Consider the following 18,098-nt stretch of genomic DNA (forward strand, 5'->3'; position numbering starts at 1 on the left):
GAAGATGAGTAAAAAGTTTACAATCAAGTTGGATCAGAGGAGAGCAGATATTGTGAGGGAATCATACAAGACCTGACAGAACTGCTGTGGGTGGGCAGATTCACCCCCATCTGTCACTATATCGCCCACCATATGGGCTGCCAAGGGGTTGTTGAGGTTTTTTGGTATTCCCTTTTTCAACTTAGGAGGTGATGTTTTGATGCTTCAAGAATTAAATGGCTTTTCCTTGTGGTTTTGTGCCATGATCTGAACTATTTGATATGCTAATATTATGGTTGTTGATTAGGAATACACTGATGACGAGTAAGAGTACAGCGACAAAAAACACTGGTGGAGGGTGTCAACAGGAAGAAGATGAGAATATCAAATGGGAGGAGCAGAAAACCAGAGTATCGCCTCTCAACAGTTAAATTGTAGAAATTAGATTCAGTTTAATAGCATAATGCAAGGTTAGAAGTCTTCAGGTCTAAGAAATTTTTTGTAGAAATCTGGATATCACTAGTTGGAAATGGAGAGGAGAGGCTTGCTGTTTTAGTCATCATTCCGTTGTCCTACTGCTGTATTGGTATTGCTAAATGTCTATAATTGGGACAGTTGATCCAAGAGGTATTAGGAAGCATTGCTATAACCATGTAATAGTGCTTCTTGCTATATGTTTATTGACATCCTCATTTAAAAAAATAAATAAAAGTAAAAAAAATGGTGCAATATGGAGCTAAAAGGGTGTTCAGGAAGACTGGAGAACTCATCTTCTGAAAGGAGACTAAGTAGCTCACTTAGCCTAGCAGAAAGATGTTTCAGAAATTATAATTGCTCTTTAAAATCAGAGAATAAATGTCTCAGAGGAAGAAAAGCTATTGATTTTTTATGATGATCTAGGCACATGAATGAATGTGTGTGTGACCTTGCCATGAAAAAATTTTGTTTGTAAGTTAGAAAAAGTTTTTATCAACCAAAGATTCAGGGTGTCTTGAACCTCTTTTTATTTGGATTATCAGGGACAGGAAAAGTTAAAGTATTTTAAGATGGGACAGTTTTATTTTGTTAAAAGCTATTATTGTGAGGTGGTTAGCTGTACACTCGAGGGTTTTGATGACCAAAGAGGTCTCTTACAGGCATGTCACTTTGTTCTTTTGAAGTGTATGACATAAAAAAATCCACCTTGCTTACAGAAAGTAAATGTTTTAATGACTATAAGAGGAGTGTTTGATAACATTGGATAGTTGTATATCTCATTTTGATAAAGAAACAAAGGAGGAAATAATATTTTTCCCAACTTAGATGAGTTTGTGTAACCAAAATGAGCCATTGATCTGTTGCACAGAAAAGACCAAAGGGAAATTACTTTTTAAGGAATCTAAAGGCTGTAAACTGATTAACACAGTAGTCCTGGGAATGGTGATGAATCAGAGTGATGAAATGGATTTTTACAGCCTTTGTGATCAGCTTTATTATATGCCTAATGTCAAAGATGAGGTTTGATCTTATCCTTTCTGTGACTTTCCATTTTCATTATTCATAGCCAAAGGAAATTCAGCATCTGAAACATTTTGTCCAACAAAGGCAATTCCCACTGAAAACTGTGTCTGCGTTCATGTGTTTTGTAATATCAGTGCTGCTGTTGATATTAATATTACTAGCTTTATTATAGGAGTCCAGAAAGGAGCCAATCAAACCAGTGGCTAATTGTGCAAAGCAATGTTTCAAAATCACAGAATGGTTGAGCCAGGGAGGGACCTCTGGAGGTCATCTGGTCCAACCCCCTGCTCCAGCAGGGACGTTTAAAAGGCAAGGTAAGGGATTAGACAGACATGATAGGAAATGTAGACAGGGAAGTAGCAGAGTTTGAATAACTACCCAGTCTCCAAACTGGTGTCCATGGTTGCTCTGAGTGCAGCCTCTGTGTGTGAGTGGAAACTGCTGCATCTCCTTTGTCACTGCTGTGTATGGGATGTGAAACTGGGAGGCAGAACCACATTGTCCAACACTCCAATTATATCAATAAATGCTGCCATATTGCTTTGCAGTCCTTATTTCAAACAAGTCTAACCAAGGGATATTTTTTGTTTCTTCAGCACCTTGCCAATGTGCCTGTTTCCCTTCCCCAGGCTTCATGTGGTGCTTAGCAGGGCTGTAGCATCCCTCCTGCCTGAGAGCCGCTACGCTTGGAACATATGCTGTCTTTGGCTCCTTCCAGATACACCAGCTTCTTCCTATCTTGTTTTCATTTCCAATACTTTGACATCTCATTTCCCATATGCTGCCCTTGCTTTCTCCTGCTGTTTCTGTAAGTTCATCTGCACAGATGAGTTGCCACAGTTTAACACATTGGTGAAGCTGTCGTAATCCTGCAGGCCTTTAGTGATGAAAATGCAAGCTTAAACTTTCTAGATTAACCCTCTTTCATAACAAAAGGTCTAAATGGGTGGGACAGGCAGATGCAAGTGTGCTGTTCCATAAGCCTGCTTTGCTCTAGAAGCTGTTCTCAAGCTCACAGAGACCATCTTTCACTAACCTGCGGTTACTCCACGTGCCTGGCCTCTTTCCAGTAGCAGTAATTCCAATGGGAGTTTCTTGGCTTGTGCTTGCTCTTTCTTTAAAGCCTCTGAATATTCAGAAATGCCAGACATGGTATGATTGTTGTGCTCAAGCTGCACACAAAAGAGGAAGGCAGGTACATTTGCAGGGTTAAAACCAGTTAATAGCAGTAACACTATTGCTCAAGTTCATTTTCAGTATTCAACAAAAGTGTATCAAGAGCAAAGTCACATCAGGCCTTCAAGTCGGTGGAGTGATTCAGGACCTGCATTTGGAAGCCTGTGGTCTTACCCCACCTCCTTCCCCTGCAGCGAGCAGGACGCAGGATGCTAAGCCAGCCCCAGCCATGTGTTTATTGCTGCAGAGGTTCTGTGTGGCACGCTATGGCTATACCAGTTGTTGGGCTGTTGCAATTCAGGTTAGCAACATGTAAAACCGTCTTGATCTGTTATCATCTGAAGGTGAAATGTTAAGGATGGCTTTACCTGTTCTCCTAATCTTTGTCCAGATGTATATAGTCAAAGCATGCATCAGAACAGGCTGTCTTGGAGAATGTTATGGCTGTATTTACAAGGATGTGTGATAGTCTGCAATAGGAAAGAGACACAGAATAAGTCAGAATATTTGTAATTCGAGTTGAATACTGTTGTTTGAATCAATATGAGTTAGCATTAGTCCCTCAGTTCTTCTGACAGGTTGGTGTCTGTCTGTTGTATCTGATTGGCATTGGCATAGTCCCATAGCAGTGAGCTACCTGGCTGGGCAGATTGCACCACGGCTCTTTGCAGCACTTACATGGCCAGCCTGCAAGTGTCCACACCAGAAATTGTGGACCTGCCACCTCCCACCTGAACCTTTTCACCACTTAAAAGTCAGCTGGGGAGCAAGACTCTGTATTCCACGTGTATGTATGCCGTAACTAAAATACAGCTATTTTTTAAATAATTGCGCTCTGTCTTCTGCTTGGCAGCACAGGTCATTCTCGTTGGGGCTGTAGCCAACAGGAGGTTTTGACAGCTCTCAGTGTGACAGCACAGCTGCGTAGGGCAGGGAATGCTGCGGTGTCCTTGCTGTGTTGTCCATGCAACGCTGCAGCCTGGTATCTGGTCCAGTGCAGTGCCTGTGCTGGAAGTCATCAAACTTGGTGGCAATAAGCTTTAGCAATCCCTAAGGAAGGAGAGAAACAATGTCAAGGTGTAGAAGCAAGACCATTTTGTGAATGTGGATTGTGTTTTGTTATGATTACTTTTGTTTCTCTTAGTCCGGTAGTTTTAACATACAATGACCTGATAGAGCACAAGGAGAGGTCATGCACAATTGCAGAAAGAGAGTGTGTACATCTGTTGAAATTGCCACCATTTTGGATCTCCTTCAACATTTAATCATTTGTTCCTCGGCTATGGCGCTACTTGCCATTTCGCTTTGTGTTATTTCAACTGAGTTGCAAAAAAGATGGAGGGATTCATTATCTCTGGGGACTGTTTTTCTTGGACCGAGTAGTTTGAGTAGTTGGATAGTGATTTCCAAAGTATTGTGCTAGAAAAATTCAACAAGCCTTTGCAAACCAGTGCCAGAGTATTATATCTTCATTTTCTTAAAAGCAACAATGTAAAATAAACGTTTTTAAGATGTTGAAAAGTACTTCTAGGTTATTTAGATTTATTCATTAATTTTAGAAGAATGACAAATTCTGTCCAAAAAAGCTGACATCATTAGACAGAAACTTTGTCAGATACAACAGATGGGCTGGAGCAGCCCCTCCTGAAAGATTGGGGCAATCAAAGCTGTGATGCAGACAACCTGGCAGCTTATCCACAAGCTTTTTTTGGTTTTGATTGAGAGCTCCCAAGCCTGGCATGATCTCCTCTGCTGCTGAATGAGCTGACCTGGGGCCTGATGTGTTTTGAATCGTCTAAAGACCTGCTCGAAGGGGGCATTCTCCTTTTCTTCAAACATTAGACATAGTCACTTTATTAAAATCCTGACTCTTTAAAGGAGGCAAGGGAGGAAAGTGAGGGCGTTAATTTGCTTCAAATCTATACTGCGCATTTTCAGTATACATATGTCGTAGAAAGATTAGTCTGGGTATTCGTTACTGTGGAAATGCCTCAGTTGTTTTTTTGTTCTTGATAGCGCAACTTTATAGTTTTGACATTCTTGCAGATGATCCATATTATAATCTTTTATATTTATCTGACTCAGTTACTTTGTGTGTTTTTTTAATTATGTTTATTTGCTTTTAAAGATAAAGTACTTGCTTTAAAATTCCAAAGAGATGCATGTACTTTTGTCATTTTCTTTACATTTTAGAAAATAAATTAGGGCTGCCAAACTTTGTCACTGACATTGCATTCCCCATAGGAGCTGCAGTATTTACCATGGTTGTATAATATCACAGCCTGACCTTTTTCTGCCACAGTTTTTCTCCCTGTCAGGAAGAAATTAAAAAGACTGCACTGATAGGCAGTTAGGGCTGCACAGGTTGGTATTAAAAATGTTCGTATTTAGTGCTTATCATAATCTATGCAAATATTCTTATGAATTTTTGAAATTGGATTGCTATGCCGTAATAAACATCACCAGTGTTGCCCAGCAGCCAAGCTGTGTTAGCGTGTCATTTGGATTTGCAGATTATAAATTTCCCTGTTTTGTTTTCCACAGAAGTGAAATATGTTGTTTATTTATGGATAAACGGTGAGCTTCTAGCTGAGAATATATAACCAGCAGGTGCAAAAAGCAACTTGGAGCCGTGTTGGGTGTGGAAGGTGCCTGTTTGTATGGGTCTGGAAGTAGGCCGACACACTTTCAAGTGATTCTTTATTCTTTGCCTTTTTAACTATCTAGTATCAACGCACCATGCATTGCTGCTGACAACTGGCAATTTCTGGCTTCACAGTAGAACTGGATTTTGAGAAGATTTCGATGTGTAGAGTTAAAAGTGGCTTCATGAAGCCTTGTCTGGTTGAAGTAAATAGGAGTCTCATAGCAGGTGTCAGCAGGCCAAGTCTTGAAATTTGTTGTTATTTTCCTACCTATAAGAAGAAAAAGAACGGCAGTATTGGGAGATCAGAGAGTGCCTGGATGATTTTGGTGACTGGAGTAGTGCAGTATGATGTAAGTTTTGACAAGCAGTTAGCAATTTAATTTAGAGAGCCTTAAGAAGCGAGGGCACATGAACATTAGCATTTTAATTCCAATCATGTCTATGCTTCTTGAATCTCCATCTCCCCAAGATTCACAACACTGCAGTGATCTCGGAGGATGCAATTCTTTGTTTCAGACAAAACAAGCCTGGAAGAGATGTTCCAGTCACTAGCAGGCAGGTTGTCCATGGAGCCAGGCCCAAAACATGAGTGCGTGGAGACACCAGGTCCTCGGTGCCAGCAGCTTCACTCTGGGGATCCTCTCCTGCTGCACCCCAGGAGTTGCTTGTATAGTCTCAAATGGCAGAATTGGTGAGGAAGACGAGCTGAGGAAGGGAACCAGGAGGATCTAGAGACCTTGCCCCAGCGTACAGGGGAGTCAGTAACATCCAGAGATAGGTGTCATAATTTATGACTGGTAGTGTCTCAACTGACTCAGGTGCTTTCACAAGCAGTCAGCTGAGCCTATTGTCCATCATGGGTTATTGTATTGAAATAAAAATGTTTTATGATTAGTGGTCCACATGTTTTTTATGCTAAAATTTCTGAGGTTAACACATCCGGGCATTAAGACAATGTGGTGGCATTTAAAGGAAGCTGCATTTTGAGCAGGGGAAAAAAGAAACGTGAGCTTTGACATTTTTGATGGTTATTACTGCGTGAAAGCCAATGGGCTGTTAGGTATGTGAAGGATTGAATATTCAGTATTGCAGACGGCACAAATTAACAGAACAAGATGAAAAGTGCTTATGCAACACAAACAAAGCTATTTGCGTGTTTTCTCAAAGGTTTATTGAGCTCTCCCTGAGAACACAGGCACAATATCTGTATTCATCTGATCTCTGTGAAAAACAATAGAAGGCTTCCTTTTTTTTTTTTTCTTTTCATTTTGTTCATTTGAGTTATTTATGAGTTCCCGTTTGTGTGGAATGGTTGATTCATTTTAAAATTAAACAGAAACTTCTGTCAAACACTCCTGTTTGGTGCAGATTCACATTCCTGCAATGTGGTGCTAACGCATTTCAAAACGATCATGTTCTGGCTAGACAGAAGTAATGCAGTGGAGAGTGTCAGGCAAGCTGGCGGCAGGGCATTTAAGCTGCAAGACCTAAAACCAGGAGTCTGGGAGGATTGCTTGCAACGTGTTGGATGCCATAGATTAGTTCTGTGTGACCTTTAATGAGAGTGAAAACATACTCAATTTTTGAGCTGTCTTTCCCTAGACAGTACACTGAGTTCTGAAATCCCACGTTTTGGCAGAAAAAAAAATAGAGCACAAAGCAGTGGCTGTGCGGATTTATTTAAATTAAAAATGCAAACCCCATTTCTAGCAGAACGTGACTGATCATAGGAAATACGAACATCCAAGGCAATGGCAATTCACCTCTTGATGTCCTTCAGCCAAAACTTCAGTCAAGCACAGGTTGTCCCTTGGTGTTGCCTGATTTCCCAGAGTAATTGGGTGTCAGCGTGTGGCTGCATATGCAGGAGGTCACGCCTAATATTTGTTACAATCTCTTTTGATTTACAGTCAGGAAGTACAATATGAGCCAAATTCAAATCAGTGGTGTCTGTCTTGCAGGTACTATAGTGCTACCATTTTGCAGATGTCGGGAGTTCAAGACGACAGGCTGGCGATCTGGCTGGCCGCCCTCACAGCCTTTATAAACTTCATTTTCACTCTCGTGGGAGTCTGGCTTGTTGAAAGGATGGGTCGCCGGAAACTCACACTTGGCAGCTTAACAGGTGAGTGCTTCGTGAGTGAATTGGGTAGGCCTCATGGTAACAAGAATAAAACGAAGATAAAGTTTCAAGTGCTAATTTTATCAAAGTAATCCTCTTCAAACTAATGATGTTGACCCCTGTCTCCTTGCTGAAATCCTGTAGATTTTCAAGAATAGTAATATGGTACCACAGCCAAGAGCTAGTTATAAAAATAGAGGTTTAGCATCTTATTTTTTCAGGTGCAGTTTCTTTTTCAAGCTATGTTTGATAATGTCTTTACTTAGTTTTTTATACTTTTTGTTTGTTTGTTTTGGTGTAAGGAATCAAATGCTTGGAACTTCACAGCTGGCTAGTTTTTAGATCTCATGTACATCTGCGATATGCAATTTCTGGCTCATTAATGTGAATTCAGAACATTTTATTAAGAACTACTGGAGAAAGCATATCACACAACCATCGAAGTATTTTTTAAAAAGTAAAGCAGTTCTTTGCATAATTATTTCAAATGCAATACAGTCAGTGCATTACCTGCATTAATGTGACTGTGATTGGTCTCTTGCATGAGGGACAAAATCACAGAATTCTGAATTTCCGCATTTTGTCCAAATATTCAAACAGCATAACTCGGTGATGCAGCCACCTCTTAGGAGCTGGAAGGGCAGAGCTAGCAGTCTTGCCTACACTCAGCAGTATCCTGCTACTTAGCTGGACCGTTTCTGCTTGTGCCCTTGTAAGTGCCCGTTCTGGCTGAAGCAGGTACCTGGCCCTGGCTGAACATCCGAAAAGCTCATCAACTAGCTGTTGATGTGACACAGCAGAGGGGGGACCACCTGCCAGGCCGCTGCCCATCTGCTGACCCCCAGGGACAGCAGTCAGTCTGCGCTCACAGCGTTAGAATGCATTTATGTAGGCCCAACTGCTGACTGCAGTGTTGTCTGTGGTCCAAACAATCGCACAAATTGGTGAATTAAAAGATGTGTTTTGGAGTCAGTTTGGTGTTTTTAAGTTATAATGAATATGTATTTGATACCATCTTGTTTTGGAGCTGGGACTCCTAAAGTTTTTTTAGGTTCCTGAACTTGTGATCTAAGTTCAGAAATGTGGTCACAACAGGAGAGTAGTCCTGGACCATTCCCTGTACAGATTCTTCTACCATTCCCTGTACCCAGCACCTTTTCCCTGTGGTACATGTGTGTTTTCTTGACTTTCTGGGAAGTGCAAGCCTCATGACATTCTCCCTAGACTTGTTTTGTGGGTGTTGCCTCTCATTAATACTCTCTATTGGAATGGAGTATTTACGCATTAGGCCCTCATACCTAATATGTGTGGCCAGCCCCTCGGGGGCTCATTGCTTGTCTGGAACCAGCGTATAGGTTTTATTCCCACATGGACTTTCCATACAATCACAGAACTCCTTGCTGTTTGGCTCTCGTTGACATATTCAAAGGTTATAAGTTTGAAATGTAGATGCTAATGTGTCTTGTAAAGCATGAGTCATGGAACAGATGAGAAGATAGAAATAAGGCACAGGACTAACAAAGGAGAATAATGCAGTTAAAGGTCATTTGTTTATGATATCTGGACACAAAGTAATTAGTAATAATATCCATGTTCCTTGTTCTGTGGTCAGTGGCCCACTGTCACTCTGCAGCATCTCTTGATCCATGCTGTGTTCATACTGTGCTCTTTATCCTATGGTCTCTGCTTTAGGAAAATACAGCACAAATAATGACAATAATGAAATCAAGTCATTTCTCTGTGCTATTTAGAGTTTTTTTATGCAAGGGTTGACACAAACTTAGGTAGTGGTGAGTATGATGTGCTTTACTCAGCAAAAGGGCTAAAATGATAATTACTGAATCTGCTGATGGATTTATTTTCAATAATGAGTTTTCTCATGTGATAAACTTAATATTTTAATGCTCTGTTTTGGTCTGTGTTTCTAAGGAAATTGACCTTCACATGGAGTTATTACACTGGCTGCTTTTCTGGTCTTTAGAGAAGCTGTATATGCCCGTTTTCCATTATATGAAATGAGGGCAAAATTACTACCTTTGCCTGCTGCTACAAGTTTATCCTGGCAACAGTTCTTCATCTTTCTTTTCCTCTTTTTCTTCAGTTTGTTTCTTTCTTCAAAGTTGTTCATTGTGAAATGAGGAGAGTTTGGCACAACCACAGTATCCATTTCATTTGTGTTTTCCTTTTACTGCTTCAGCAACTGGCAATTTGAAAGCATGGTGCTAGTTGGGCATTTGACAATTTTTATCTCTGTTTGTAGCAGAGAGGATCTGAAATATCTTTGGGATATTTACCTTTTTTTCATCTCAGTTAATGGCATACTGTGATTATATGTTTTTGTTAATCTTAGACAAACTTTCCACAGAATGACAACATATAATAAGCTTCATTCACCAGTTTTATATACTCCGTACTTTTCCAAAGAAATAAAACATTTGCAGAGGTACTGTAACTACGTGCTAGTGTGTTTGTTTAACTTGAAAGACAGACAAGGCATATTTAGAATGAATATAAATAAGATTATAGGTCCTGTCTAAATATATTTGCTATTTGGTTTATGGCATTTTGAAAGTACAGTAAATACAGAAAGTACAGTAGATCTAGTACAATATCATGCCCCCCCAGAAAACTGGGATTGTCAGCATGACTAGTAATCATAGCAGTACAAAACCCAATTTAAAATAAATTGAAATTACATTTTATGGTGGGTAGGTGCTTTCTCACAAGTAGTTTGTAACTGAGTTTAAGATCTTAGTTGCCTTGGTCTAGGTAAATGTGTGGTCCAGTAATCTTGAGTTCATGCATACTCATGCCTATTAGCCATGGCTGCTGCACAGACACATTCATGGTATCTTGGTGCTTAAGATATTATTTATTCCTCAGAAAAAAATAGTCATACACTTGATGGGTTTGCCTGCTAGGAAACTTTTGTTTTTCCCTTTAAGAGCACCATCTCTGACCCATCCCCAAACTGCCGAAACGGTAAAAACCAACAAGTAAAAAATATGTACAAGAATGTATAATTTCTTAAAGAGTGGCAAGAGTGATATGCTGTATTTTTAATGCAGTGGCATTTTTAAAGATTTGCACAGAAGCATTTCTGAGAATTTCTAATGTACAGAGCAAAGGGTTGCTGAGGAGTACTTTTAATTGAATAAAGCATCTATTTTTGTGTGGTAATGGAAATGTTATTAAATAATCAGTAACCAACTTATAAATGCAACTATAACTAGTTTTGTATTTTTAGTGTTGGTTGTCTGTACATCAGGATATACATGGTCTGTGGGACCTCTCAAAAGATGCCACATAAGTAGCGAGTATACAAATACATACGGGGGCAGAATTAGATGCCTCACCATGTAGCAAGGTGTAAATGTTTCAAGATGTCCAAGTTTGGGTTAGTTGCAGTATTCATAGTGATGAATTATATTAATTTCATTAAAATGATACAGCATATTCTATGTGTGTGACAAATCAGGTAGGAAAACTATGTACTGCTCTAATAATGACCTGTTTTACAAAGCAGGAATCCTGTCCATGCACAAGGAATTTGCTGGGGTCAGGAGCTAACAGATGGAGGGGGCTCTTCCCTAGCAGATTTGTTATGTGTGCTGTTTGAAACAAGAAATTCAGAAATTGCAGTTGCACATTTTGGTGGCATTTGTATGAAAAGTCAAATTTCTCTCATTTCACAAAGGCAGGAAGAATTGATGAAACAGCTGATGCTATTTTCTATTTTACAGGAAAGCCTGCAAGCCTGGTAGTGGGAGGAAGTGTGATGATTTAAACGTCGCTATTAAATTTTACCTTTACAGCATTATTTTCAACACTGAAGAAAAATATATTAGTTTATTCATGCAGTCTTCAATTCCAGATGCCACAAAATAGTCTTGACCTGTTAATTTAATATCTGGACATTAAACTGAATGTACTTGACTTTGACATCTAACCTGATTCAAGATGGGGATGTAGCAAAGGGTATTTTTCTTGGATTCTCATCACAACTGCTCAGTGTAATGGCAAATGCTGTATGCATAATAATGGGGTGCTTTGCTTTCCCGAGCATAGCTCGGTTCAATAGAGAATTATTTCGTGTTCTCTGGAGAGGAGTATCACATTGTTCTTTATCTGTATTTTTAGGTACTGCTGTAGCACTCATTATCCTAGCTTCGGGATTTTTGCTATCAGCTCAGGTCTCGCCAAGAGTCACGCTTAATCCACCAGATCCTTCACATCAAAACTCTACCTGCACAAAATACAGGTGAGATTTCATGATCATTCATCCAGTCTTCTTGAAGATTTTTTTCCAGTTAATTGAGTATTACAACCTCATGCAAGTAATGGACAAGTATTCAGGCAGTCCAGTACAAGGGACTAAGTTAAATCCCTAAAGTTAAAATCTTTACTTCCTTCAATAGAGAAAATTAGATTCTTTCCTTAAATGCTCTGAATAATCCTTTGGAGTTTCTTGGATTAAATAAGGCAGGTAAGCACAAGACTACACACTTGAGATCTCCTCTGTTATATCAGAACTACTGCAATTTATAGCAGACACAGTTTGGAATATTTTAAAAGTAATTTGTAAAATATACATGCTGTTATTAGTCTACTCATAGATTTGTCATGTATAACATCTATGAACTGTTCAAAAGGATATGTTCCTTGCCTCTTGTTTTACTGAGCAAAATAATAATAATAATAATAATAAATCTTTAGAATAATGGCAATTACTAACAAATGTGATTTTTAGACCTTTTTTCCTACAGTGGGTACAACATTCCTTTTGTATGCAGTTGTGGTTTCAAATAATATTACTTCTAAGGTGGTAGGAATGTGCCGTTTTCTATATTTTGTGTGTTTTTATTCTTGTGTGAGTGCTCTTACATTCTGGTAGGCTGGAAAACACCAGTGTCCTAATTGAGAGAGGAGTGGCTAAGTGGCTGAAGAAATTCTTATTTGTGTTGAAAATCTGCCTTGCATGTGCTGGTTGTAGACATAAATATCAAGAAATGAGCAGTACGTGTCTAGTTTCCTGGAGATATTGTTTAGAAATATGGTTTGTGGCTTTTCATATGATAGAACATTGACTCTAAGGAGCTGAAATTTTACAGACCCTGTGGAGGGCATGAAAGGTCTTCAAAAAAGTATAAACAGATGCTAATAACTGCAACATTAGATACTACCAGATATGAGGATTGCAACTAGCAAAAATTGTGTTTTTCCTTGTTTGCTATTGCAGTGTCACCTATGTTGCTATTTTTGAGACGTACCTATTCATCTTTTTCAAATGGCAAGTAAAATAATTAAAGGATGAAAAGGTGGAAAAAGCTTTCAAATGTTCTTGTTTAAGAATAAGATGATGTTAATATCAAGATGTCGAAAGTATTTGCCTAGGACTTGAGCTAACTGTTTGGATGGGATGTCTGTAGACAGTTGATGCACAATTTTGAGAACTCATTATTTGATATCCAATGAACATATATGACTATATAACCTGAAACAATATATAAAACTGCATAGAAGAAATGCAACTAGTTCATCTTAAGGAGTATAGAAAATTATTTGACACAGTTTTCATTTTCCAGTTAACCACAGCTAGTCAAACTTGGATTCACTGTGGCTTGCTCAGCCTGTACTTCTGGACAAAGCCATGAAAAACTAAAGCAAGTAGTTCTAGGAAAGGCGTGTTATTTAATTAGTTATTGGAATGCTTTAATCTGTCATGATTTCTGACATGGAAGAGAGCAAAAGCAGATATGGTAGAAAATCAAATGGTCTAACAAAGAGCAATAAAATAATTTAAATATTTTCATTTGGGAGTATTTTGAAAAAGAAAGAGCTCAGCTTAAAGATAAAAGTGAATATATAGGGGGAGTTAAGTTAATGGCAGTGGCCTCTTCCTTTTTTATCCATGTTTTAGCTCGCTTTGGTGTAACTGCTGGTACCTTACATTGCTTAGCTCTCTACCTTGCAAGCCTTGAAGCGGTCGCAGAAATTTTTGGAAAAGCAAAAGACAGCAGGACGTCAGAAGATCATCAAGTAATGTCACGTCCTTGTAGCCACTTTTAAATATGTGTTCCCCCACAAATACAAATAGTCCTCCAGCTAGCGGTGGAGCAGTGCTTCTCTAAGTGAGGTGCACTCACCAGGGTCTAAACCTGTGTGCAGCATGGCCAGCTTGGAGTATGGGGGTGTTTCTAAATACAACTTTCCTTTGTCTCTGCCAAAACATATTTACAAGTTAAAAAGAACATCATCAAAATGTATTTTGCTGACAGAAGTTTTGGTGATACTGTGCGGAGTAAAAATGCTTTGTATGTTTGCAGATCTGTTGGGTTAGAGTAAGCGTGGGTGTCCATAATGGAAGCCTCAGAGCTACTACAAACAGTCTGTTTGTTTGTTGTTCCCTTGATCCGTATTCCTCTGCACAGATTAATTTCTGCTGCTGGAATAACAATGAAGATAGAACAGACTAACAAATGAAGAACACAGCCACTGTTCTGAGAAATGCACCCAGGGCTTGAATACTACCTTCTGAAAGAGCCATGCCATGCAAACAGATGCATGTGTGCTTGTTGGTTTTTTTTTTTGTTTTTTTTTTTTTCAGAAAACAAACCAAAAAGACACATTGCAAATATCAAGTAAAACATTTTCACTTGGTGTAAAGAAGTAAAATATCATAGATGAGCAACAGTCAAAAAATAATCTGTATATCCATGAAAAAGTCAAATGTAATCCTTATTCATAAGGACATCGTGGAAGTAATGCAAATCCAGCAGGATCCTTGAGCACTGAAAGTCTCTTTGCATCCTCACAGATGGCCCTGGGTGGGTGTCTCACTGTGGAAAAACAAGGTGAACACTCTCCTATGTACCACCCTTAAATCAAACTTAATTTTGCCACTTAACCCATACAGGTACAGGTGTTTGCAGTGTGTGACCTTTCTTTGATCTTCAGTAGAACAGCTGTGGCCTGTTATCCTTAAAGGATACCTGTGGTCCCTTATCCTCAAAGCCACAGAGAAATTCAGAGGTAAAATTGGGAGTACAAAACAGCACAATTCCAAAATTTATCATCTGAGACATTAACAGATGAGCTGGCTATTCCAGTTGTTTTCCCATCTGCTCAAAGCTCCATAAACGTGCTCCCTTTTCTACGGGGGACTTGCCTGCTTCTAGAAAGAGGTCAAGTCGAGGGGACATGCAGTAACCGTCTTCTGTCTTTTCCCAATCTTCAACAAATCAAAGGCGTGACCATCCACACCTTGCTTTGGGAAAATGATCCATTTCTGGACAGTAGCCATTGTCCCATTTCCTTGTATTCTTGGAAGACAAAAAGTCTTCTTTCATTCAAGTGTCTGTCTCTTTTACTGTACCGCTTCAGATTTGGTCAGCTGTACAAGACATAATGTGAACTTGTTCTGCTTAAGTAATGCTGCTGTGTGGAAATGGTATCTTCTGCATTGATCTCAGGTTAACCATGAGGCTCATACCCTAGGGAAATGATACCTGTGAAGAATTTCCTCAGGTTCCTTCCTGATCTGATTGTCTTCAGAGTTTGATTAAAACAATCCAGGCAGCACCAGCTGGGCTGGGCACAAGGATTCTCTTGTTCGTTTTTGAATTAGTCACTCTCACATGATTTGTGTTCCTGAGCTCACTGACGACTTACTTGCACGCCACTGAGATGAAGACACCAGTGCTTAGTGCTGATACACATCATATTCGAGATAGCTAATAGACAGAAATAGGTATTTTCTTTATGAATTTAGCAAAAGTATTTTATTATGACCAGGACTGAAAAACTCAGCCCAGAAACTAAAACTGGTTTTACTGTATTAAATAGCTTTAATATACATAGAGTAAGTAAATACTCTATTAATAGAGCATTTAAGATAGAGGGAGGAAGTATATTAGCTATTGTACTTTATTTTTCCGAGTTAACTCACTAACAATCTGAGTTATCTGCAAACTGGACATCAGGATTCTTCATACTGTTGCTATATCACAGAACCAGTATTTTTTATAATATGATTCTCATTTTATGTTTCCAGTGTCAAAATGACTGAGCTACTGGTCATTCTGATAACTCAGGATTGCAATAATAAGTATAGCAATGTGTTACTGCTATTAAGTTCAGAAGATTATGAGTATGTAAAGAGAGAAACTTTTCGGAATAATTTTGCCAGCTCTTAAGAAATGTAATTATGATTCTGATAGACAGTTTATGCTGTAGAACTTTAGAATGATTGCAATAGAGTCATGAAATTTATTAAATAGGTAGTAAGGATATATCAGTTAGTAATGCTTTTCCTTTTGCTGGTGTCTTATTTCTGTCAATCAAAACTTGTCATTTAAATTAAAAGTCATAAGGGATAGGCAGGACTATGTCAGTTACATGCACCTTTAATTTGAATGGAATTTGAGGAGAAAACTCCCCTCATCAACTTAAATACAAAAATCTGAAGAGCTACTCATCTAAAGTAGAAATTCAGAAAAAAAAAAATAATCTAAGACAAGAGATGATTGATACTTATGTACAAGTAGATCAGGATGCTTTTTATGGAGTGTCAGCATCCAGCACACAATCTGCTATCAAGGTGCTTATGGTAGTAGAGATGTAGCTGTGAGGACCTAAGCACTTAAGCAAAGTGAGGTTTTTAGAGAGTAGTTTCCTCTACTGGAGTATTGTAGGTAGGAAAAATGGATGAGCCATTGGAGTACTCTTCAAACCTAAAGCAGAAGCAGCAAGCACCAAGAAGCTGAGAACAGTTGCTCTATTTAAATCATGTTGCTTATTTCAGGCATGAGAGTTCTGGAAAAGAGGGTTTTAAGGAAGGTTTGGAGAGAACTAATGTATTCATATGTGGCTGGCATATCAAGAAGAGTAAGTATTTAAAACTCATCTGAAACTTTCCCTAGGAACGGGTCCCTGAGGAACAGTCTCAGTGGACTAGGTGGAGCAGGAGCCTGATCTGAAGATGCAAAGCATTGATTGTACAGGAATGTAACTGTGACTTAGATCTGTTCAAATAGCTATGTGGTGAGATACAGAACGACACGTAGAGTGTGAGTCTTGTGATTATAAAAGGTAGCTTTTCCCAGTGGTCATCACTGATCAGATGCACACATTACCTAAAGGACTGTCAGTAGAGCCCAGCAAACAAGCTTTTGTAGTTTGGTTTCTTGCAGTAGCAGGAAAGTGCTCCTGAAGTCCTGCTGGGTTTTTCTCATTCTTAGTTAAATATCATATTTCCTGTGTCCCAGATACGACAGCTTGAAGTAGTATCTTGCAGTTCCCAGGCATTTTAACTACTTAAAGCATCCCCCATATTTTTTGCAGAGTGATATTTAATCAGAATTTAATGGTTAGCTTTTGGAAGCAACACGGGAATCATCAGAAGAATAAGGAAGTACTTGATTTCATGCCTGAGGTGCAGTGAAGCATGTGCAAACAGCACTAGACCTCAAACAAGCATGAGACAGTTTTAAACAAGATTCTAATAGCTAACTGAATTGGAGTTAGTGTACAAAAATGAAGTAAGGGAGGTAGAGGGTTGTGTGCATAACCATTTTTGAGAGCAAAGAGTAAACATCAGGGCATGCCAGGTAAGATCAAAGATCCTTCTAGCCTAGAACATGTCTCCAGTGTGACAAACAGCAAGCTGGGAAGAGTAGAAAAGAGCACAATCAAAGTGACATTGCCTTCCAGCCTGTGGTGATTTTCAGCTTGTGTTCTCTTTGGTGGCATTTGCTAATCCTCAAAAGATACTACAAGGCCCTTCTGTCCCTACATCAGGCATTTCCTGCCTAAGATGATATTTTACGTAGAACTGCCACAGTTCTACAAGGAAAACCTTGTTCAGTATTATGAAAACTTGCATCATGCAGAGCAGGAGTGGTGGGTTCAGCAGACATTCAACAGTGGAACTTCTTTTATGGAGAAGACAGTCGGTCAAGGGACAAGCAAAATGTCTTGCATGTTGTGAGTGTATCAGATTTTCACATATAGCTACTACTTCACATACACAGGCTGACTGTGCAGCATGTGCTCAGTGCGACTGATGAATCCAATACAAGTGGAAAGAGTACATCACCATGAAATGTCCTTCTTTGTGAATGTCTTCTTACTCTGAGAGGCTGTTCTTGCTACCCATGTAGCACAATATTAGGAAATTCTGCAAAAGAACCATGTGGTCCACAATATATTACCAAGCTCAGTTTGTATTTCCGTAAGTGGGTGACAGGAGTATACTAATATAGTTTCCATAATTGGATAACAAAATACATAAGGCAAAGTTGAAGGTTCCTAGAAGTGAGGCAAAAGTGAAAATTGATAAATGTTTGAAATTAACAATTCAGAAATCAAGGTTCAGCCTAAAAAATATACAATAATCTGACAGAAAGAGCAGCAGCACTTACAGAACAAAGGCATTGGACAAAGGTCTCTTACTACTAAAGCACTCAACAAAAAGTGGCAAGGTGCAATTTGCAGCTCAAATTAAGAGACCCCTGAGAATTGTAGGAAAGCTGTATTTACAAGGTCATTTTACAAATGTAGAGCACAAAACACAATGGCAATCCAAATGTAAGTATGGAGTATTCTAAACAGCGGGGGGAGAAGCAATTGTGAACCTTTCATTGGCATCTGGAGGGTCACTTCAGCAGGACAGAT

At 39.1% G+C, this 18,098-nt stretch overlaps 1 protein-coding gene across 1 annotated transcript in view; it reads left to right on the forward strand.

Moving 5' to 3' along the window:
- The window catches only part of SLC2A13 (solute carrier family 2 member 13), a 157,427-nt gene that overhangs the window by 103,748 nt on the left and 35,581 nt on the right, over positions 1-18,098 (forward strand). Inside the window, exons 5-6 of the mRNA XM_035549274.2 lie at positions 7,264-7,427; positions 11,565-11,685. Of these exons, the coding sequence (XP_035405167.1) occupies positions 7,264-7,427; positions 11,565-11,685 (285 nt within the window). The remainder of the gene's footprint in view (positions 1-7,263; positions 7,428-11,564; positions 11,686-18,098) is intronic.

The sequence above is a fragment of the Cygnus atratus genome, chromosome 1 (genome assembly GCF_013377495.2).
Source record: "Cygnus atratus isolate AKBS03 ecotype Queensland, Australia chromosome 1, CAtr_DNAZoo_HiC_assembly, whole genome shotgun sequence".
NCBI classification, from domain to species: Eukaryota; Metazoa; Chordata; class Aves; order Anseriformes; family Anatidae; genus Cygnus; species Cygnus atratus.